This window comes from Piliocolobus tephrosceles, chromosome 16, assembly GCF_002776525.5.
Source record: "Piliocolobus tephrosceles isolate RC106 chromosome 16, ASM277652v3, whole genome shotgun sequence".
Lineage (NCBI taxonomy): Eukaryota > Metazoa > Chordata > Mammalia > Primates > Cercopithecidae > Piliocolobus > Piliocolobus tephrosceles.
In genome coordinates, this window is record NC_045449.1 from 23,802,837 (window position 1) to 23,825,046 (window position 22,210).

Sequence of the window (22,210 nt, forward strand, 5' to 3'; positions counted from 1 at the left end):
GGCAGGAAGAAAGGTCAGAGTCAAAGAGATTGAAATTTGAAGATGTTGTGCTGCTGGCTTTGGAGGTGGAGGAAAAGGCCATGAGCCAAGGAATGCAAGCTGCTTCTAAAACCAGATAAAGGCAAAGAAATAGATTCTCCCCTAGAACCTCCAGAAAAAAATGCAGTCCTACTTCCAGAATTGTAAGATAATAAATTTGTGGGGCTTCTTGTGTTTCTTTGTTTGTTTGAGACAGAGTCTCGCTCTGTTGCCCAGGCTGGAGCACAGTGGCACAATCTTGGCTCACTGCCACCTCTGCCTCCTGGGTTCACGTGATTCTCCTGCCTCAACCTCCCAAGTAGCTGGGACTACAGGCTTCTGCCACCACACCCGGCTAATTTTTATATTTTTAGTAGAGGCAGGGTTTCACAATGTTGGCCAGGGTGGTCTTGAACTCCTGACCTCAAATGATCCACCCACCTCGGCCTCCCAAAGTGCTGGGATTACAGGCATGAGCCACTGTGCCTAGCCAATTTGTGTTGTTTTAAGCCAACACAAATTTGTGGTAATTTGCTTTTCAATTGCTTTTGATTTTTTTTGAGACAGGGTCTCACTATGTTGCCCAGGCTGGAGTACAATGGTGCAACCTCGGCTCACTGCAGTCTCGACCTCCCAGGCTCAAGCAGTTCTCCCACCTCAGAATTCTAAATAGCTGGGACCACAGGCATGCACCACCACACTTGGCTCATTTTTTTTTTATGTTTTCGCTTTTTTTTTTAGTTAAGGCTTGCTCTATCGCCCGGGCTGGAGCGCAGTGGCGTAATCTTAGCCTACTGCAGTCTTGACCTCCCAGGCTCAAGCAATCTTCTCATCTCAGTCTCTCAAATAGCTGGGCTTACAGGTGCAAGCCACCACAACTGACTTTTTTAATTTTAATTTTAATTTTTTTTAGTAGAGACAGGTCTTGCTGTGTTACCCAGGATGGTCTCAACCTCCTGAGCTCAAGCAGTCCTCCCACCTCAGCCTCCGAAAGTGTTGCAATTATAGGTGTGAGCCACCATGTCCAGCCATTTTTTTAATTAAAAAAATTTTTTTAAATTTGAATAGCTTTTAAGGTACAAGTGATTTTTTGGCTACGTGGATTAATTGTAGAGTGGTGAAGTCTGGGATTTGAGTACACACATCACTCGAGTAGTGTACATTGTACCCAATATGTAGTTTTTTATTACTTGCCTCCCTTCCACTCTCCCCCTCCTGAGTGTCCATAGTCCATGATATCACTCTGCATACCTTTGCATATCCACAGCTTAGCTCCCACTTCTAAGCAAGAACATACAGTATTTGGTTTTCCATTCCTGAGATACTTGACTTAGAATAATGTCCTCCAGCTCCGTCCAAGTTGCTGCAAAATACATTATTTTGTTCTTTTTTATGACTGAGCAGTATTCCATGGCTGTGTGTGGTGGCTCATGCCTGTAATCCCAGCACTTTGGGAGGCTATGGCAGGAGGACTGCTTGAGGTCAGGAGTTCGAGACTAGTGTGGCCAACATGGTGAAACCCTGTCTCTACTAAAAATACAAAACAATTAGCTGGGTGAGGTGGCGTGTGCCTGTAATCCCAGCTACTCGGGAGGCTGAGGCAGGAGAATTGCTTGAACCAGGGAGGTGGGGATTGCAGTGAGCCAAGATAGCGCCACTACACTCCAGTGTGGGTGACAGAGTGAGACTCCCGTCTCGAAAAACAAAAAGAAAGAAAAGAAAAAGGAAATCTCCATACTGTTTTCTATAGAGATTATACTAATTTACATTCCACCAACAGTGTATATGTGTTCCCTTTTTATGGGGCAATTTGTTTTAGCAGCAGTAGGAAATTAATAAGAGTTAAAAGTTAAATCAAGGAAATCGCTTAGAAGTCAGAAAAAAAGGTTAATGTAGTGGCTCATGCCTGTGATCCCAGCACTTTGGGAGGCCCAGGCAGGAGGATCCCTTGAGCCCAGGAGTTCAAGACCAGTTTGGGCAACATGGCAAGACCCCAGTCTCTACCAAAAAAACAAAAATTAGCCAGGCATAGTGGCGTGCACCTGTGGGTCCAGCTACTCAGGAAGCTGAGGTAGGAGGATTGCTTGAACCTGGAAGTGGAGGTGGCAGTGAGCCAGATTGTGCCACTGCACTCCACCCTGGGCAACAGAGCAAGACTCTGTCTTTAAAAAGAAAAAAAAAAGTCACAAAAAAGACAAAGAAACATAAAATAGAAGAGACATGTAAGAAAACCAGAATATCGATTCAGGAGGTCCAACATCCAACCAATAGAAGTTGCAGGAAAAAACAATAAATACAAGGGAGAAAATGATTTTTAAAAAAATTACAGGAATTTTTCCAAGAATTGAAGAACGCAGATTTCTTAAAGTTGGAAAAGTCTACTAAATGCCCGGAAAAATAGAGAAAATAAGATTTTCACCAAAGCATAGCCTCAGGAAATTCAGATCTTTAGGGATTAGAAAAAAAAAATCCAAAAACTTTTAGAAAGAAAAAAGAAAATCTTATACAAAGAATCAGCAATAAAAATGTCATGGTAGCTCATTCCTCTAATCCCACCTCTTTGGGAGGCTGAGGCAGGGGAATCACCTGAGGTTGGGAGTTTGAGACCAGCTTGACCAAAATGGAGAAACTCCATCTCTACTAAAAATATGAAATTAGCCAGGTATGGTGGCGCATACCTGTAATTCCAGCTACTCGGGAGGCTGAGGCTGGAGAATCGCTTGAACTTCGGAGGCAGAGGTTGCAGTGAGCCAAGGTCACGCCATTGCACTCTAGCCTGGGCAACAACAGCAACAACAAAATGGCATCATACTTCCCAATAGCAACATTGCACATAGAAGACAAAGGGGAAGTATTTTCACAATTTGTAGAGTACTGGTACTGTACTCTACCTCCAGCCAAACCTTCAATCAAATGCTACTGTACGAAAATACATTTTTAGACATTCTGATCTCAAAAAAATTATCTCCATGTACCATGTCTCAGGACACTATTAGAGAATGTGCTTTACCAAAACAAGAGGATAAACTATGAAAGAGGAAGATGTAGGGTTCAACCCTGAAGGCAAGCAAAGGGGATGCCCAGGACATCAGTCAAGAGAAGTCTCTGCGTAGTACCTATGCATAGGGAGTAGCATAGGGAGAAACTTCCCCAGACTGGAATGGAACAGAGGCTTCCTGGCTGGGCGTGGTGGCTCACGCCTGTAATCCCAGCACTTTGGGAAGCCAAGGTGAGTGGATCACTTGAGCCCAGGAGTTTGAGGCCAGCCTGAGCAGCGTGGCAAATCCCCGTCTCCACAAAAAATTCAAAAATTAGCTGGGCATGGTGGCATGCATCTGTAGTCTCAACTACTTGGGAGGCTGAGGTGGGAGGCTTCCAGAAAAGAGGTCTCCAGGGGGAAAAATGGAGCTGAGACATGATCTGACAGGTTCAAATGTAGACTATCCTATTAGAAGTATTTTTTTTACCTTTCTTTTATTATTATACTTTAAGTTAAGTTCTAGGGTACATGTGCACAACGTGGAGGTTTGTTACATATGTATACATGTGCCATGTTGGTGTGCTGCACCCATTAACTCGTCATTTACATTAGGTATATCTCCTAATGCTATCCCTCCCCCCTCCCCCACCCCATGACAGGCCCCAGTGTGTGATGTTCCCCACCCTGTGTTAGAAGTATTTAATGAAGATGCTAGGAAACTGAACCTATGAAAAACATTAGGCATTTTCTTAACTCCAGAAAAAGCAAAACATGGTTCAAGAAAGGAAATGTTATCAAATTTTACTTGGTCAGCAGTGAACAATATTTACAAATTCATAGACATGGAAATGCTGAATATGGATTTAAGTAAAATGTATAATACATCCATAGGATGGTGGGGAGGGGGAGAGGGCCATAAGAAGGATAAAATCTTTTTTTTTTTTTTTGAGACTGAGTTTCGCTCTTGTTGCCCAGGCTGGAGTGCAATGGCGTGATCTTGGCTCACCACAACCTCTGCCTCCTGGGTTCAAGTGATTCTCCTGTCTCAGGTTCGCGAGTAGCTGGGATTACAGGCATGTGCCATTACATCCAGCTAATTTTTTTGTATTTTCTCTATGTTGGTCAGGCTGGTTTCGAACTCCCAAACTCAGGTGATCTGCCCACCTTGGCCTCCCAAAGTGCTGGGATTACAGGTGTGAGCCACCGTGCCTGGCCCTTTTTTTTTTTCTTTTTCTTTTTCTTTTTTTTGAGACAGAGTCTCACTCTGTCACCCAGGCTGGAGTGCAGTAGTGCCATCTCAGCTCACTGCAACCTCTGCCTCCTGGGTTCAAGCGATCCTCCTGCCTCAGCCTCCTGAGTAGCTGGAACTATAGGAATGAAACACCATGCCCTGCTAATTTTTTTTTTTTAATTTGTAGAGATGGGGTCTCACTATGTTGCCCAGGATGGTTTCAAACTCCAGGGCTCAAGCGATTCTCCCACCTCAGCCTCCCAAAGTGCTGGGATTATAAGCATAAGCCACCATGCCTCGCCAGAGGGATAAAATCTTATCTGCCAAAACCTATAATATATAACGTCAAAATCGATGAATACCAGAAAAAAAAGCTAAAAAGTTGAAAATGGTAACCTCTGGGCAGAGTAGCTGCTGGGTTTTAAAAAAATATGTAGGCCAGGTGCGGTGGCTCACACCTGTAATCTCAACACTGTGGGAGGCTGAGGCTGGTGGAAGATCACTTAAGGTCAGGAGTTTGAGACTAGTCTGGCCAACATGGTGAAACACTGTCCCTACTAAAAATACAAAAATTAGCTGGGCATGGTGGTGGACGCCTGTAATCCCAGCTACTAGGGAGGCTGAGGCAGGAGAATTGCTTGAACCCAGGAGGCAGAGGTTGCAGTGAACTGAGATCCTGCCATTGCACTCCAGTCTGGACAAAAAGAGCAAAACTCCATCTCAGAAAAAAACAAACAAACAAACAAATAAAAATACACACACACACACACACACACACACACACATATTATATACCTTTGATGCACTAAATATTTATTACGCAAGAAAATATGACCTCTTAGGTTATACGTAATTTTCTAACAAACTATAGGAGTTGCTTTTTAAAATACTAGATAAAAGGGGGCTATTGATTAAAAGAAGTTCCTGAGATGGTAAGAGGGTATATAATTCAGGACAGGAAGTGCTGATCATCTGGGGCTAGAGATAAAGAGGTGAGGTGAGTGTGGTAATAGATACTCCTGCAGGTATTGCAGCTTCCAGGGGCAGAAAGCTGAGGAAATCCATGCCTGATAAAATAGGTTATAATGTCACCTGCTGGGAGCAAAGGGAGTCTAGGCGTTAAGCAGCTTGAAGACAGTGGGAAGGAACATACACAAGGAGCAGGATGTTACTGTGGAAATTTCAGGCTGGGCATGGTGGCTCACACCTGTAATCCCAGCACTTTGGGAAGCCAAGGCATGAGGATCACTTGAAACCAGGAGTTCAAGACCAGCCTGGGCATCACAGTGAGATCCTGTCTCACAAACATTTTTTTTTTAATTACTCAGGCATAGTGGTGCACACCTGTATTCTTAGCTACTCAGGAGGTTGAGGTGAGAGGATCGCTTGAGCCCAAGAGTTCAAGGCTGCAACGAGCCATGATTGCACCACTGCACTTCAGCCTGGGCGAGATAGCAAGGTCCTGTCTCTAAAAAAAAACAAAAAAGAAAAATCGGCTGAGTCGCCAAAGTGGTAGATATTAAAAACCAAAGAAGTGAGTTGTGCAACAGACCATTATGCAGAAATTTCTTTTTTTCTTTTTCTTTTTCTTTTTTTTTTTTTTGATACACAGTCCACTCTGTCACCCAGGCTGGAATGCAGTGGCACAATCTCATCTCACTGCAACCTCCGCTCCCAGATTCAAGTCATTCTCTTGCCTCAGCCTATCCAGTAGCTAGGATTACAGGTACGTGCCACCACACCCTGGCTACTTTTTGTATTTTTAGTAGAAACAGCGTTTCACCATGTTGGCCAGGCAGGTCTCCAACTCCTGACCTCAAGTGATTGACCGGCCTTGGCCTCCCAAAGTGCTGGGATTACAGGCATGAGACATAGTGGGTGGCGTACACTTTCTACTTATACCAAGAATATAAAAGAGCTGGAGAAATTGGAGACAGAGGCAGAAAGAAAATTTTGGGAGGCAGCTGTGTTGTGAATCCCACTGCCCTTCAGGGGAAGGGGTGAAGAAGCTTCACTGCAAGGCAAAGGAGAAGGCTACAAGGGGCCCACTCTGAAAGCTTAAGATGTATCGCCTGCAGTTTAGAATCTAAAGGTCAGAAGTTAGGCTGGGCAACTGCTGAGGGATGAGGCCAAGCAAAGGAGGCTGATTGAGTAAGAACAAGCCCACATGCCAGAACTGGCCATGGCAAAGCATGTGTGAGTGCTTCCCATGGATAAGAGGGAGGTCATGCCTGAGAGGGAGCTGGAATGGGGCTGTAGCGACTTAGACCTGGAGGACTGATGTGTCCTTAGCAGAATGACACTGTAGGTGACCAGCAGGTGCCTAGGAGCCGTAGAAGGAACAGGTAGCCAGAGTGGAGATGCATAGACCTAGATCAAAGTTCCTGTAAGTGGCGGGCTCTCCCAAGAACCGTTAAGTGCCCACAAGACTGACAGCTGTGAAGAGTTGCCAGATACAGGTGTGAAGCCATCTAACCACACAACCAGTCAAGTAAGACATTTTCTGCCCTCTTCCTCTCTTGTTCCTTCCGCTCCTGGAAGGGTCAGAAACCAGTGAAACAGTGGGAGAAAGAAAAAAGGGTTCACTTTGCATGGGTCCAGGGTTTCTGCCTAAAGCATGTCCTGTCTGAGATTACAAACAGACGACTTACTTTTGAATGGAGATTGAAGTTTTGGTTGCTACCACCATACACTGAACATTCGCATTTAACATTAAGATTGTCTTTTTTAGTGATTTAAAGTAATCATCTAGGCCCAGTCGAGGTGGCTCATGCCTATACTCCCAGCACACTGGGAGGCCGAGGCAGGCGGATCACCTGAGGCCAGGAATTTGAGACCAACCTGGCCAGCATGGCGAAACCCCATCTCTACCAAAAAATACAAAAATTAGCCAGGTGTGATGGTGGGTGCCTCCAATCCCAGCTAATTGGGAGGTTGAGGCACAAGAATCACTTGAACCCGGGAGGTGGAGGTTGCAGTGAGCCAAGATCACACCACTGCACTCCAGCCTGGGTGATAGAGTGAGGCTCGGTCTCAAAAAAATAAAATAGGCCAGGTCCGGTGGCTCACACCAGTAAACCCAGCACTCTGGGAGGCCAAGGCGGGTGGATCACCTGAGGTCAGGAGTTTGAAACCAGCCTGGCCAACATGGTGAAATCTATCTCTACTAAAAATGCAAAAATTAGCCAGGTGTAGTGGTGGATGCCTGTAGTCCCAGCTACTTGGGAGACTGAGGCAAGAGAATCGCTTGAACCCAGGAGGAGGAGATTGCAGTGAGCTGAGATCACGCCATTGCACTCCAGCCTGGGTGACAGAGCAAGACCGTCTCAAATAATAATAAATAATAATAATAATAATAATAATAATAATAATAATAATAAAAAGTAACCATCTAACTTTTTATTACCAATAAGTATGCAGAAAAGCCATGAGTCCATCCAAATATACATCCAAGGCAAAGAAGATAAACTAGCCCCACCGGAAAAATAAATAAATAAAGGGGCTGAGGAGATGAGAATAAAGTTACTTTTCTGGCTACTCTGTTGTTCACACAAGTCAAGAGGAAGAGGGATGCCTATAAGCAACATGATAAAAAAAAATACAGATTTTTGAAACAAAGAGAATTGAGTTTGTAATGTGGCTCTGCCACTTCCTGGGTATGTGGCCTCAGGTTGATAACATAAGTTCTCTGAGTCTGTTTTCTGCATTGGAAAATGGAGCTAGTTAGGCATATCTCCCAGGGTTATTTGGGAGGACTAAACTAGATAACATTTGGAAAAAGACTTAAAAACATATTGGTTTTCTTCCTTTCTCCTCTTTGTTATAGGATGCTGTGGTTGGCTGGTCAGCCTGGGTAAGCCAGGGAAGATTTCCTGCAGGTGGTGACTCTTTACACTGTCTTCTCCAAAGGACAAAAGAGAAGCAGATTGGCAGAGGGGGATCATGGAGTGCTCCAGACAAAAGCAAGATAAGACTAGGGTTGACGGATAAAAAGCAGGATACCCAATTAAAGTTGACTTTCAGATAAACAACAAATAATTTTTAGTAGAAAAAATGTCTGCGATCTACTGAAACTAAAAACAAGCCGTTATTTACCTGAAATTCACATTTAACTTAGTATCCTATATTTTTACTTGCTCAATCTAGCCACCCTGAATGAGACAGAGTTGGACTGCTTAGCTACAGTGGAGAGAGTGGGCTGAGTGTCACACAATAGGACAAGTCCCATCCTTGTATCTACTTCTCTGTTTCTAGGGGTTCTAGTTGAGAGGAAGTGACTAAAGCTGCAGTATTGAGAAGTTAACTTAGACTGAGTTGAGAAGCTCTGAGTCATTTACACACAGAGCAAGCAGGCTGTGGAGGCTGGGCCCTTAGGACAACAGCTCTCCTGGCAGGTTGGCATCCTTTTATGCCTGGAAGCAGAGGAATGGATGACCTCAGAAAGGGTTCAGAAAGAAATGGAGGCAAGTTCTCCCCCAGTGCCTGCCCTACTAGCTTTTCAGGCCCAGCCAGGCTCTGGCTCCCCTGCCTGTTTAAAGAGGTATAAAGGCACAGCGCAAAAAAACAAGATCCTGCAGCAGCAGCCCCTCATCGGGGAGGTGGGTGCATGCTGAACGCTGACTGGGCCCTTTGCTTTGTACCCATCCTGCTTATTCCCACACAACAAAAGTGCTGCTCAGCCGCCTGGCCAACTCCATTGTGCACTTACCACAAAGTGCTGAGTCCAAGGGCTTCCCTGGCCCCATGACCTCACTCCCTCTCCCCTGGCCTAGAAGCAAGGCCAGGGAGTCCAAGCCATCCACAAAATTCCATTGAGCATCTACAATGCTTGGCATGTAGCCCTGGTGTCGAGAAGCCCAAGGTTCGAACTGCCCAGGTTGCATTTGGGGAGCTGTCATGGTCCTCTTAATGTCAGATATCACCCCTAAATCTAACAGCGCACCCCTCTGGACAGCCAGTTTTCTCACTCAGTTGAGCAATGAGTGTGTAGGCTGAGAACACAGTTTGCAATCTGTGTCCCCAATAGATCCATGCCCTTTAGAAAACTAAACTGACAAAATACGCTGCTAAAATTTAATAAAGAAAAATTTTGGAAAACAAGAAAAATGGAGTGAATTTTCCAAATTCAAAGGAAACATTTTTTATCTGTTTTTTTTTTTTTTTTTTTTCTAAAATCTGTGCTGCTTGCTTCCACTTGTCTCTATGAGAATCTGGCAAAAGATGGTATCTGACTTGGCACAATCAGTAATGCAATTACCATGTGGTGATGAGTTCTGAGTACCTAGCATTGCCCTAAACTCCTTTATTTCCCTTCCTCTGATAGCAGTGGTTAAGGTAGATATTATCATCCTACTTCGTGCCAGGAAGAAAGAAGATGGGCTTTGCAGTCAGATAGACATGTACTGAAGTCCCTGCTAGGTTCCCTGGCCCAGAACTTCCCTGGCCTCTCAGAACCTCAGTTAGCTCATCTATAAAATGGGTATTATTATTATTATTATTATTATTATTATTATTATCTACTTCACGGCATTGTGGTAAGGATTACAAAGGGACTGTCTGGTTTTGCAGTCAGTGCTCAGTAAGCTGTAGTTATTATTAATAAGGATTAGCAGGAGAGACCCAAACCCAGCCTGGGAGAAGGGATTCCAAGCTGGTTGCTCCCTTCATTCCCACTCCTTGAGTGGCTCTGTTTTAACTTTCCTGGAACGAGTTGGGGCTAGGGGCTGCAGCAAGGGAAGCAGCAGTGCCAGACAATGTCAGAGGGGGAATCCTCTAGATCTCTGTTAAAAACTATACTGAGTTGATATTTGGAAGGCTTAGTGGTCAGTACTGGACAGCTGAGAATCCTCAATCTTTCGGGACTTAAGGTGATTGAGAAAAGTGGGTTGAGGCCAGACGAGGACTTAGGACTCCAGGAATGTTTGATGGATATTTGTAAATTGTTTGCACAATAATCCTGATTCCCACCCGACCCCCCACTATAGTTCTGTGCATGTGCATTTGGGCTTTTCAATCAAACATAAAAGCCCCGCTTCTCTGCAAAAATTAAAAATTAGCTAAGTTGGTTTCCATGTACTAGCAATTCAGTAGGATGGAAAGCCCCCATATTACAATGCTGAGAGCGTGTGCAGCACAAGCAGGCCAGTTGTGGCTGGGGTGAGAAGGCCAAACTCAGCTGGGTGCTCCTAACAATAAGGACTATGCCACCAAAATCACAAAACCCATTCATTCATTCATTCATTCATTCATTCATTCATTCATTCATTCATTCAAAATATACTTATTGAGCTAGAAGTTATGCTTAGAGCCGAAGACATGACAATGAATCAGGCAGGGTGCAGTGTCTCACACTTGTAATCCCAGCACTTTGGGAGGCTGAGGCCAGTGAATCCCTTGAGTCCAGGAGTTCGAGACCTGCCTGGGCAACACGGCAAAACCATGTCTCTACAAACAAATACAAAAATTAGCTGGGCGTGATGGCACACACCTATCATCTTAGCTACCTGGGAGGCTGAGGTGGGAGGATTGCTTGAGCCTGGGAGGTGGAGGTTGCAGCGAGCCATGATTGTGCCACTGCACTCTAGCCTGGGCAAAAGAGTGAGACCCTGTCTCAATAAAAAAAAAAAAGAGAAACAAACAAACAAAAAAACCCAGTGAACTAGACAGATGAAGCCCCTGCCCTTATAGAGCATGGAGCCTAGTGGAAGAATTAGATAGGTAAACAATGTTTAATTTTTTAAAATCACTTTGTTTTAATAGAAAATATGTTCTCAATGTTCAAAATTTAAAGATTACAGAAAAATATATTATGAAAAGTCTTGTCCTTTTTCTGAGCCCCAAGTGCCTCAGTTCCCCTGAACCCTTGGAAACCAGTACTTCTAGTTCCTAAAGCAATTTCTGCAGCATGATCAATGTGACCTTGTGTAATTGGAAAAGCACGGGATGCCATGAGGACACACCGTGAGGGCCTAAGCCAGCCTAAGAGTGGATGATTGAAAAAATGACTAAATGAGTGTTTCCTGAAGACCCTAATTCTGGAGAGGAAAGGAAAGAAGAAGAGAAGGGAAAGGAAAGAAGAATCACCAACCATAGACAGCTAGTGCTTTAAGCCCTTGCACAGCCACCAGGTGGCCAGAGCACGCTATGATACCAAAAGCAACTCTGTCCCCTGCTAGACATCCGTCCAGACATCACAAGTTAATCAAGGCATCAGAAACATCCTTGGGGCGATGTGCCATGCTTAGCATCAGGCTTACATGTCTAAGAGCAAGTTTGTCCAACTGGCAGCCTGTAGGTGGTATGTGACCCAGGACAGTTTTGAAAGCATCCTAACACAAATTAATAAACTTTCTTAAAACATTATGAGATCTTTTTTTTGCAATTTTTTTTTTTAGCTCATCAGTTATCATCAGTGTTAGTATATTTTATGTGTGGGCCAAGATAATTCTTCTTCTAATGTGCCCCAGGGAAGCCAAAACATTGGACACCCCTGGTCTCGAACGTTCTGCCCAAATCTGCAAATACTTGAATACATACCAGACCTCACCCCCTTATTTTTGGTTCTGAAAAAAGGGGGCACTGATGAAACTTGAGTCGGGGGCTGCAGAGGAAATGGGAGAACTTTCTTCTTCTCTCCAAGCTGCTATGAAATTTTCAATAGTATCTGTCATTAGAAAGAGAGTAGGGTAAGGAATCATAAGCCTACAATGTATCAGGCAGATATTCTCTCTATTTTTGAAGTTGAGAGAGTCTGAGTGACTTGTTCAAATCTCCCAGCCGGGAAACTGGGATTTGAACCCACATCTGCCTGGCTCAAAGACCTCCACATCCATTGCAGCCTCTTGCTTCTCACAATATCTGTGATGCTTGAAGAACACATCTGCCTCTTCAGGGCCCCTGGGGAGGCCCATGATTTCCCTACCTAACCTTCATCAAGTGTCCTAAAGTTTCTGGGGAGAAGTCATTTCACCCTTTAAGGTACTATACACATAGTAACTTGGGCCTGTGAGATTTCCAAAGACCTAAAACAATACAGTAAAACATCAAAATTGGCTGGACGTGGTGGCTCACGCCTGTAATCCCAGCACTTTGGGAGGCTGAGGTGGGCAGATCACTTGAGGTCAGGAGTTCATGACCAGCCTGGCCAACACGGTGAAACCCTATCTCTACTAAAATTGCAAAAAAATTAGCCGGGCATGGTGGTGGGTGCCTGTAATCCCAGTTACTCAGGAGACTGAGGCAGGAGAATCACCTGAACCTGGGGGGCAGACGTTGCAGTGAGCCAAGATCGCACCACTGCACTACAGCCTGGGCAACAGAGCAACACTCTGTCTCAAAAATACAAAAAAAAAAAATTGGTTTTGAAGGCGTGGATGGCAGGAATTCTCACCCCTGGCCTGGGTGAGCTAGAGGGGAGAAGCAAGGACATCTAGGTCCCTATCACCACTTGCCTAGACAACTTCACAGGAAGGCCCCTGGGAATCTGAGACGGAGCAGGTGAACCCTTCACATCTAGATGGTAAGTCCAGAGGAGGTATTCAGAGGGTTGCCTTCTTCCCCTTCCTACTGCTGCCCAACGATGGCCTGCAGGCTGAAAGAGCCCTTTCCTCCTGGAACTGACATGGGACCTGGCCTGTTTGGGAGCAGAATGGTGAAAGGAATTAACATTAAAGACAAAGGGACAGGCAATCAAGGTAATTTGAGGAGGAAAAATTGCTTCATTTCTAGGCTCCTTCCCCTTTTGAAACAGATAAAGTTGCATCCATTATATGCTCAGTGTTTATATTCAGAATTGCAGTTCTAACCAGGGAGGTCTCTTTCCTCTCCAGGAATTTTTTTGGGCCATTTATGCATTACTCCTGAGGGAGGGCCAGTGCAGGGCAGTGACTTTGGTGTTGGTTAGAACTGGGTTTGAGTCTGGGCTCTGCCATTATAAATATCGTGACCTTAGGCAAGTCACTTGATTGTTCTCTGTCTTAGTTTGTTCATCTGGAAAACAGAGGTGAAAATAGCACTGTTGTGGTGGCTGTGGAAAAGTATTTCTTTCTTTTCTTGTGGAAAAGTATTTAATTCAAACCTTTCAAGTAAAGCATTGAACACATGTCTAATATATAGGAGTTATTCAATAAATGGTTTAATTCTTTTTTAAAAACCCCAAAAGTTATAGCTCCAAAATTTTAAAAGAAAATTACAAAAGTAAAAGGAATATTTAATAGCTACAGAGAGACTCATGTCTGCTAGTCAACTACAGTTGAAGTCAACTCTTACATAGTTATATATAAATACAGCATAAAAAAGATTCCCAAGAATGCAACGAACCATTTTTTCTCAATAGAGTTCAGAATTATAATAATTCTTTCACATTTTTATACAACAAGAAATGCATATCCTGTATGGAAGTGAGGTACATTTTGATGTGTTTGATATGACATGGGGTCTCCCAGGGTCTTAGGAAGATCCTAAGGTGGTGTGAGGAACCTGGAGAAGGGCAAGAGACAAATACTCATGGCAGAGACCTCTGTCCTCACCCCCTAGCTGCTCTAAGATTAAGAAAGACTAGAGCAGCCAAGGCCTGCAGCAGCCAGCCATGCCCACAACAGAGGGGCCTCTCTGGATTTCTGTATCCCTGGTTTAAACAAAGGCCCAAGGGATGCCTGCCCAGCAAGCTGAGCCACCAAAGCTCTGGGGATCAGGGGGAACAAAGGCAGAGGGAGAGCAGACTGCTGACAGGGCCAGAGGCCAGAGGCCGCAGGGCTATAAAGAGGGGGGCCACAGAGCAAGTGGCACCAGATGGAGACCCAGACTGTGCAGCAGGAGCTGGGTGAGTAAGGCCCTCAGGGTGCCCTTGCCCTTCCTCTCCTTGCCCTGCAGATGCCCAGGAGAGGGCCCAGTTCTCCTGCTTAGTGTGTAGAGCCTTCTAGGGTGGCTGGAGAAGACTGGGGAACTCTGGTGGAAGGCAGCCTTCTCTTGTCATCCCAAGAGGAGTCACTTATATAGCAATAACCACTGCCCTAGCAACCAAGGCTGGGGGGTGGGCATGAGCCCCCAAGAAATGAGCAGGGAGAAAGTATGGGGGCAGGACCTGGGAAATGTTGCTTATTCAGAGATTCAGAATGGAAAGATGTATTACAGAGTTTACACGCATCATTCCTGGGCCCGATACCAGCCAGATGGAGGGCCATGAATATCTGTCCTAAGTCAAGAAACCTAATACACACCTGCCTGTCTTCCTTCTTCCCTTCCTCCCCGCTCTTTTCCTTCCTTTCTTGCGCTGTCGTTCCTTTTTTCAAACTCATCCTACCATCTTTACTGTCTACCTAACCTCTATGAGCCTCAGTATCCTCATTTGTAAAATGGGGATAATGACCATTCTTAATTCATAGGCTTTGTGTGAAGATTAAATGTGTGAATGCATGTAAAGCATTTAAAACAGAGCCGGACATGTAGATAGCCATTGTTGAGTGTTAACTATTGTAACTCTTTTCTTCTTCACTTTCCTTCAATTAGTCTTTTTCAATGTCCCCCAATCCCTCATCCCCACATGTGCTCAGCACGATGCTATACCAATCCCCTAGAAGACCCAGGTCTTGCCATTGAGGTGCTCACCAGGACATCCAACCAGAACACAGATTGGTACTGTGATGAGTGCCAGAAATCAAGAAAGAAGGCAAGTGGCTGTGGGCTGGAGAAGGCAGGAAAGCCTCTGAGGAGGCAAGGTCAAGGTTGGGTAGGACCTAGGAGATAGAAAAGCAGAAAGGAATGGCCGGGCACGGTGGCTCACACCTGTAATCCCAGCACTTTGGGAGGCCGAGGTGGGCGGATCACCTGAGGTCAGGAGTTCCAGACCAGCTTGACTAACATAGTGAAACCCCGTCTCTACTAAAAATACAAAAATACTCCGTCTAAAAAAGGAAAGAAAGAAAAGCGAAAGGAGCCAGATAAGGATGAGACTGTGAAGGGTTACGAGGGAGTTTGGGGCTTGGGATCCTGGCATGGCTGACTGTTTGGCTAGTCACATGAGGGGTCTGGCCTAGGTGGCTGCCAAAGAGTTTATATTGCGGACAGAGGCAATACTGTCACCTGAAAGCAAATGAGAGGACAGGGTTACAATGCTTGTCAGTGCTTTACCTGCATTATTGTTTCTGATCCTTTTTTTTTTTTTTTTTTTTGAGATGGAGTCTCACTCTGTTGCCCAAGTTGGAGTGCAGTGGCGAGATCTCAGCTCACTGCAATCTCCACCTCCTGGGTTCAAGTGATTCTCCTGCCTCAGCCTCCCGAGTAGCTGGGACTACAGGCGTGTGCCATCATACCCGGCTAATTTTTGTATTTTTAGTAGAGACAGGGTTTCACCACATCGGCCAGGCTGGTCTCAAACTCCTGACCTCAGGTAATCCACCCGCCTCAGCCTCCCAAAGTGCTGGGATTACAGGCGTGAACCACCATGCCCAGCCTATTGTTTCTGATCCTTACAATAACTCTGCATGTTGAAGCTTTACCAATGGAAAAACTGAGGCTCAGTCTGGGTGCGGTGGCTCACGCCTGTAATCCCACCACTTTGGGACGCCGAGGTGGGTGTTCGGAGTTCGAGACCAGCCTGGCGAACATGGTGAAACCCCCATCTCTACTAAAAATACAAAAACTAGCCGGGCATGGTGGTGCATGCCTGTAGTCCCAGCTACATGGGAAGCTGAGGCAGGAGGATCGCCTGAGCCTAGGAGGCAGAGGTTGCAGTGAAGTGAGATTGTGCCACTGCACTCTAGCCTGGATGACAGAGCAAGACCCTGTCTCAAAACAGGAACAACAACAACAAAAAATCCCGAGGCACAGCTAGTGAGCGGCAGAGCCAGAATTCCAACCAAAGTCTGTCTTGCAGACTTGAAGTCTCCTTTACCTTTTGAGGCATTCCCTCACCTCACCCTCCTCCCCAGAGGCCACCTCATTCATGTGTGCTCTGTCTTCCAGAAACCCTTCCAACCACGAAGATGGCTCAGACCAACCCTACGCAGGGGTCCCTGGGGCCATGGAAGGTAAGCCCACCCCCATCACATCCAACAGGGCAGGGGTGAGATGCTGCACAGAGCAGGCCCCAAGCCTGTGCTCATCCATGAAGCAGTGACTGACCAGAAAAAACCCAGTTTGTAGGGGAAAGGTCCACACAAGCTCCAGTGCTGTCAAAGGAAGGATCTCTCAGGATATCCTGTTGGACAAAGGAAGGATGACTCTGGACGCCAATGATGGGTGGGAGATGATACCTAGTTTCCTAACTCCTCTCTCCTTCCCACTAAAGTCACCTTAAAATACAGCAGCCCAGCAATGATTATATCCATGGAGAAAATGAGGGCCCATAAAGAGATTTACTACTAGATCCCAAATCAATTACAGGACTCAGCCTCCCAGCCTGAGGCTGGCTTTAACCATTGGCCGAAGCGGCTGATCCTCAGGCCTCTCACTGGCCTCTCTCCAGCACTCCCCATTCTTCTCATTGGGTCAACTCTGAGGCCAACTCACAGCTTTGGGAGTGGTCCTCTGGCCAGGTCCACAAGCCAGGTTTTAGTTCAAAGTGCAAAAAGGTTGACCATAACTCTCCTTTTTTTTTTGAGACGGAGTCTCGCTCTGTTGCCTGGGCTGGAGGGCAGTGGCCGGATCTCAGCTCACTGCAAGCTCCGCCTCCCGGGTTTATGCCATTCTCCTGCCTCAGCCTCCCAAGTAGCTGGGACTACAGGCGCCCGCCACCTCGCCCGGCTAGTTTTTTGTATTTTTTTTTTTTTTTTTTTTAGTAGAGACGGGGTTTCACCGTGTTAGCCAGGATGGTCTCGATCTCCCGACCTCGTGATCCACCCGTCTCGGCCTCCCAAAGTGCTGGGATTACAGGCTTGAGCCACCGCGCCCGGCCAACCATAACTCTCCTTTACACCCTAGGTTTCTATGGGGGTGTGGCTGGAGAAGCTAAGAATCTGTAAGGAACTCTGGGACTCCCAGAATCCTGGCCTCTGGGCCATGCTTATGAAGGAACTGTGGTGGAATGGGAGCCCATAAGTCCTTGGCCTGTCCATTGGTCTAGCTATTATCCCTGGCAGACCATTTCTACAATAAACCAATCCTCCCTCCACATCATCCCTACTCTGGACAAATGAACACCAACCAGTGGCGTTAATTCAGACCCCTTCCTGCCCTGTCTACACTGGAAGAGATCTCATGAGGCATCCCAGGCTACAGCTGGTAGGTAACAGAAAGCACAGAGTCAGACACAAGTTAAGCTGTTGACCTGGGCCTCTGTTTTTCCTGATGTACCAGGTTCTAGCTCTCTTGTGCCATTCAATCTCATTTCAGATAACCATCTATGATCAGGAGAACTTTCAGGGCAAGAGGATGGAGTTCACCAGCTCCTGTCCAAATGTCTCTGAGCGCAGTTTTGATAATGTCCGGTCCCTCAAAGTGGAATGTGGCGCGTGAGTATGGACCTCTGCAGAACCACAGTCCCTCATTTCAAGTCCCTTCAGACATGGGACCATAGAGTGGGGATAGGGGAAGAAGGATGTCCCCCTAGGCTCTAGTCATTTCTCAGAGAGAGGCCTTGAAAGAAATCACTACATGCATAATTTAGTAAGCCAAAGCTAGAAGGAACACGAGGTTCTTAGTGGCCTGGTACTAGATTTCAGCGGCTGGATAAAGAAATACATACAATGGGGTGGGGCAGTGGCAGTAATCAAATTTTTGCTTCTGGAGTTCACAGGCTGCTACCTAGGGTGCCCTCAGAACAGCCACAAGACCCTTGAGTTTTTCTTGCCTGCAGAAAATTGGTAAAGAAGAAGGTGTCAAGTGGCTGCCTCTATGGCTAACTCTCCTCCTGCATGTCCCAGAGCAGACACTGTTAGCTAATTTCTTTATGAAAAAAAAAAAAAACACCTCAACCCCATGACTCCAGAGACATATTAGCTCCTGATTCATCTTTCAGGCAGTTTCTTGTTGATGGTTAATCTTGGTAAGGGAGACCCTCTCATTTTTGTCCTCTGACTCTTGGCAGAGTAGTTGAGGCCTTTATCATTAGCCTGAAAACACCTAAGGAAAAGACTCACCCTTGACTAGGCAGAACTGGCCTTGCATGTGGACAGGCTTCCACAAGTTGCTTGCCACCAAAATTAAGCTCTTCAGTCCTTTGAAAGAAGTAACACTTTAAGGTGTCATCACTGAGACCCAATTGTGAAAAACTGAACTGAGTGTTTCAAGTTTTAAGTATAAGTATGGGGCACTAGGAGAAAGAACTTGCAAGTCACAGGAAAAAAGAGACTAGTAATCCATCAGTTGCTTGTTCATCCCTGTGCTTTCTTAAGAATAAGTCAACAGGTTTGGCTTGAGCCAAAGCAATAGTCCAGGGGTGTCTAATCTTTTGGCTTCCCTAGGCCACACTGAAAGAATTGTCTTGGGCCACATATAAAATACAATAACGATAGCTGATGAGCTAACAACAACAACAACAAAAACTCAAAATGTTTTGAGAAAGTTTACAAACTTGTGTTGGGCTGCATTCAAAGCTGTCCTGAGTTGCATGCAGCCCTTGGGCCACAGGTTGGACAAGCTTGCAATAGTCAGTCACCAGATCCTGAACCAGGTATGGAGAAAGAGAAAAAAAAAAAAAATTTTTTTTTTTTTTTTTTTTTTTTTTTGAGACAAAGTGTTACTCTGTTGCCCAGGCTGGAGTGCCAGTGGCACAATCATGGCTTACTGCAGCCTCCACCTCCAAGGCTCAACCCTCAGCCCCCTGAATAACTGGGACTGCAGTAGTGTGTCACCACGCCTGGCTAATTTTTGAGTTTCGTAGATGGGGTTTTGCCATGTTTCCCAGGCTGGTCTCCAACTCATGGGCTCAAGCGATCTGCTTGCCTTGGCCTCCTGAAGTGTTGAGACTACAGTGAGCCACCCCACCCAGCCAGGAAATACAATTTTAGATTGGCTTTGCTAATACACTTCACTCAGACCAGTGAAGTAGACAGAACTTTTCAGTGATAATCCCAAAACAAATATTACATTTATAAACCTGCTTAGTATACCTGCCAACTCATTCCTCACCTCTTGTGATAAATTACTTTGTACAGCTCTACTGGGATTGGCTTGATATTTTACCCTACTATTAACTTATCTAAAACGAAAGATGCCTTCTCCCCAAGGCCATATAGGCTTTGAACACCATAAACAAACACTACATGTCTTTGGCAGCTGGATTGGTTATGAGCATACCAGCTTCTGTGGGCAACAGTTTATCCTGGAGAGAGGAGAATACCCTCGCTGGGATGCCTGGAGTGGGAGTAATGCCTACCACATTGAGCGTCTCATGTCCTTCCGCCCCATCTGTTCAGCTGTGAGTCTCTGAAATTTCCACTTCTGTGCATATGAGGGATGGGACAAGAGGGTGTGGACAGACTGACGTTCATGCTATTTCTCATCAGTTATGCTGAATGTGGCAGGAAAAAAGACAAAAGTAAAAAAAGGAGAAAACATCACTTTCTCCTCTAAGCCTGCTATTTGATTTTTCTCCACCAGGTGGTATTTCCCTTAAGTTAAAACTAAGGGTCTTACAGGTGGCAATAAGTGGATACTCAAGAGCCCAGTAAACTTGTGAAACACTAGTAAATGAGTGAAAGTCTTTACCCTGTAGTAAAAAGCAAATCCTTGGCCAGTTAAATTTCAATCTGTGCAACATTTTACTGCAGAAACAGGGAAATGCTGAAGTAACCTTTCAGTAAGTGGGAATGACTAAAAAACAGGCAAGTCTTCCATTATCTATCTACATTGATTGATAATCATCTTCTTGTTCTGAACACTTAAGTATTACTCAATAATGCATCAGGCTGGGATGTTTCTGGTCTTTGGAAAGAGTTCAAGCAGAAAGCAGGATGATCTTCAGGGGTGTGTTGAAAAATGATCCCTGTATTAGGAGTTAGGTTGGGCTAGAACCTTTCCAAATATTCAGTCTATATGTGAGTTTCTTGTGATTTTGGTTAATAATCTCACCTTGGTTCAAAGTCTTGCCAAAATTCAACTGATGGAGAAGTTAACCGAAATAGCTCTAACCAAAACAAATAGTTCCCTATCTGGAAATTATTTGTCTTTTAAAAACATTTCATTTTTCCACCCTAAGGTATAACTGACATACAGTAAAATGCACAGATCCTAAGTGCATATTCTCATGAGTTTTGAAAAATATATAGATCCATGTTACTAACACCCTAACCATATAAAGAACATTCCATCATAGTTCCCTGGTGTCCCTTTCCACTCAATTGCTCCCCTACCACTTTCTATCATCAAACAGTTTTGTCCATTTTTGAAGTTCATACAGGTTGGTCTCTGCCTTTTTAATGCCTGTGTGGTATTCATGTCCCCTACTGGACATACAGGTTATTTCCAACAACACACATACACACGCAAGCACACACATACATATTTGGGCTTACTTTTTGTATTAATTTGTGAGATCTTTTTTCACATTAGTGAGTATTCATCCCTTGGTTGGCTGCATTTTGTTAGTACTTTTTCCCACTGTCAAATCCTCTTCATTGTTCCAAAATAGTATATCAGTTATTTGTTATTCCAAATGTTATGGTATTTAAATTGAATTATTCCAAATGTTATGGTATTTAAATTGAATAAACAAAATTATGGGTAACTTTTTTCTCACATATCTGTTGCCTTAATCTTTTTAAAATAAAGTATCATGTGCTTCCTTGTGTAATCCAAAAAAGTGTTTCAATTTTGAAAAACGTGAATGATAGCCATAGCACTAGTACTGAACATTTTAAAACGATTTCTGAATTACAGAATCATAAGGAGTCTAAGATGACCATCTTTGAGAAGGAAAACTTTATTGGACGCCAGTGGGAGATCTCTGACGACTACCCCTCCTTGCAAGCCATGGGTTGGCTCAACAACGAAGTCGGCTCCATGAAGATACAAAGTGGCGCGTAAGTACAAAAACAGGGTTGGAATACACTTCAGAGTAACTCCTGAAGTTGCATCAATGCTTGTTTTAATCAGATTTCATATGTATTGGTATAGATGTCACATTCTAGTTATACATAATTTTGAATCACAAGTTCTTTATACCAACTACCACTTAAGGTTGCAGATTTATCTCCCCCAGACATGCCTCTATGGAAGAATTTATGTTGACTACTTATACCTCTTTTGATGATTAAGGCTAATCAACTAGCTGTAGCCGTATTATGCTTACAAATAGTGCCTGACACATTTAGGATGGATATGTTTTTCTAAGACTAAAAGCATCCCATACCATTAAGTTGAGGAAAGAGGCTCAGATTTTGGGGTGTTAACCAGATTCCTAATTAGTTTTAATAATGAAATGTACTTTGAATTTCCCAGCTGGGTTTGCTACCAATATCCTGGATATCGTGGGTATCAGTATATCTTGGAATGTGACCATCACGGAGGAGACTATAAACATTGGAGAGAGTGGGGATCTCATGCCCAGACTTCCCAGATCCAATCGATTCGCCGAATCCAACAGTAGCTGATTAAAAGCTCCAAGTACGATAATTCCTCAAGCATGAGACCTTGCTAAGCACTCTAGAATGAGTTTTATGTTCTGCTCACAGACATTGCTTTCAAATGTTAGCTGCTGAAATCCACAATAAACGTCATTTAAAAAAAAAAAAAAAAAACTTTGTAGACTGAATTAACTACCATGCTTCACACAAATCACACCTATGTGGATGAGAATTTTTTTTCTGAGATGGAGTTTCACTCTTGTTGCCCAGGTTGGAGTGCAATGGTGCTATCTCGGCTCACCACAACCTCCGCCTCCCGGGTTCAAGAGATTCTGTCTCAGCCTCCCGAGTAGCTGGGATTACAGGCATGCACCACCACACCCAGCTAATTACTGTTGGTCTCAAACTCCCGACCTCAGGTGATTCTCCCGCCTCGGCCTCCCAAAGTGCTGGGATTACAGGTGTGAGCCACCACGCCTG

At 44.7% G+C, this 22,210-nt stretch overlaps 1 protein-coding gene across 1 annotated transcript; it reads left to right on the forward strand.

Moving 5' to 3' along the window:
- Positions 1 to 12,807: 12,807 nt before the first annotated feature.
- CRYBA1 (crystallin beta A1) lies at positions 12,808 to 21,904 on the forward strand. The gene is made up of 7 exons (XM_023183873.1): positions 12,808 to 12,922; positions 14,780 to 14,950; positions 16,191 to 16,255; positions 17,559 to 17,677; positions 19,443 to 19,584; positions 21,045 to 21,187; positions 21,606 to 21,904. The coding sequence occupies exons 1-7, from the start codon at positions 12,808 to 12,810 to the stop codon at positions 21,751 to 21,753; spliced, it is 903 nt and encodes a 300-aa protein (XP_023039641.1). The 3' UTR covers positions 21,754 to 21,904.
- Positions 21,905 to 22,210: the final 306 nt, after the last annotated feature.

Coding starts and splice junctions, on each gene's coding strand:
- CRYBA1 (XM_023183873.1), top strand. CDS start 12,808: ATGGCCTGCAGGCTGAAAGAGCCCTTTCCTCCTGGAACTGACATGGGA. Junction 14,951..16,190: donor TCTGAGGAGGCAAGGTCAAG/GTTGGGTAGGAC, acceptor TCTGTCTTCCAG/AAACCCTTCCAACCACGAAG. Junction 16,256..17,558: donor GGTCCCTGGGGCCATGGAAG/GTAAGCCCACCC, acceptor ATCTCATTTCAG/ATAACCATCTATGATCAGGA.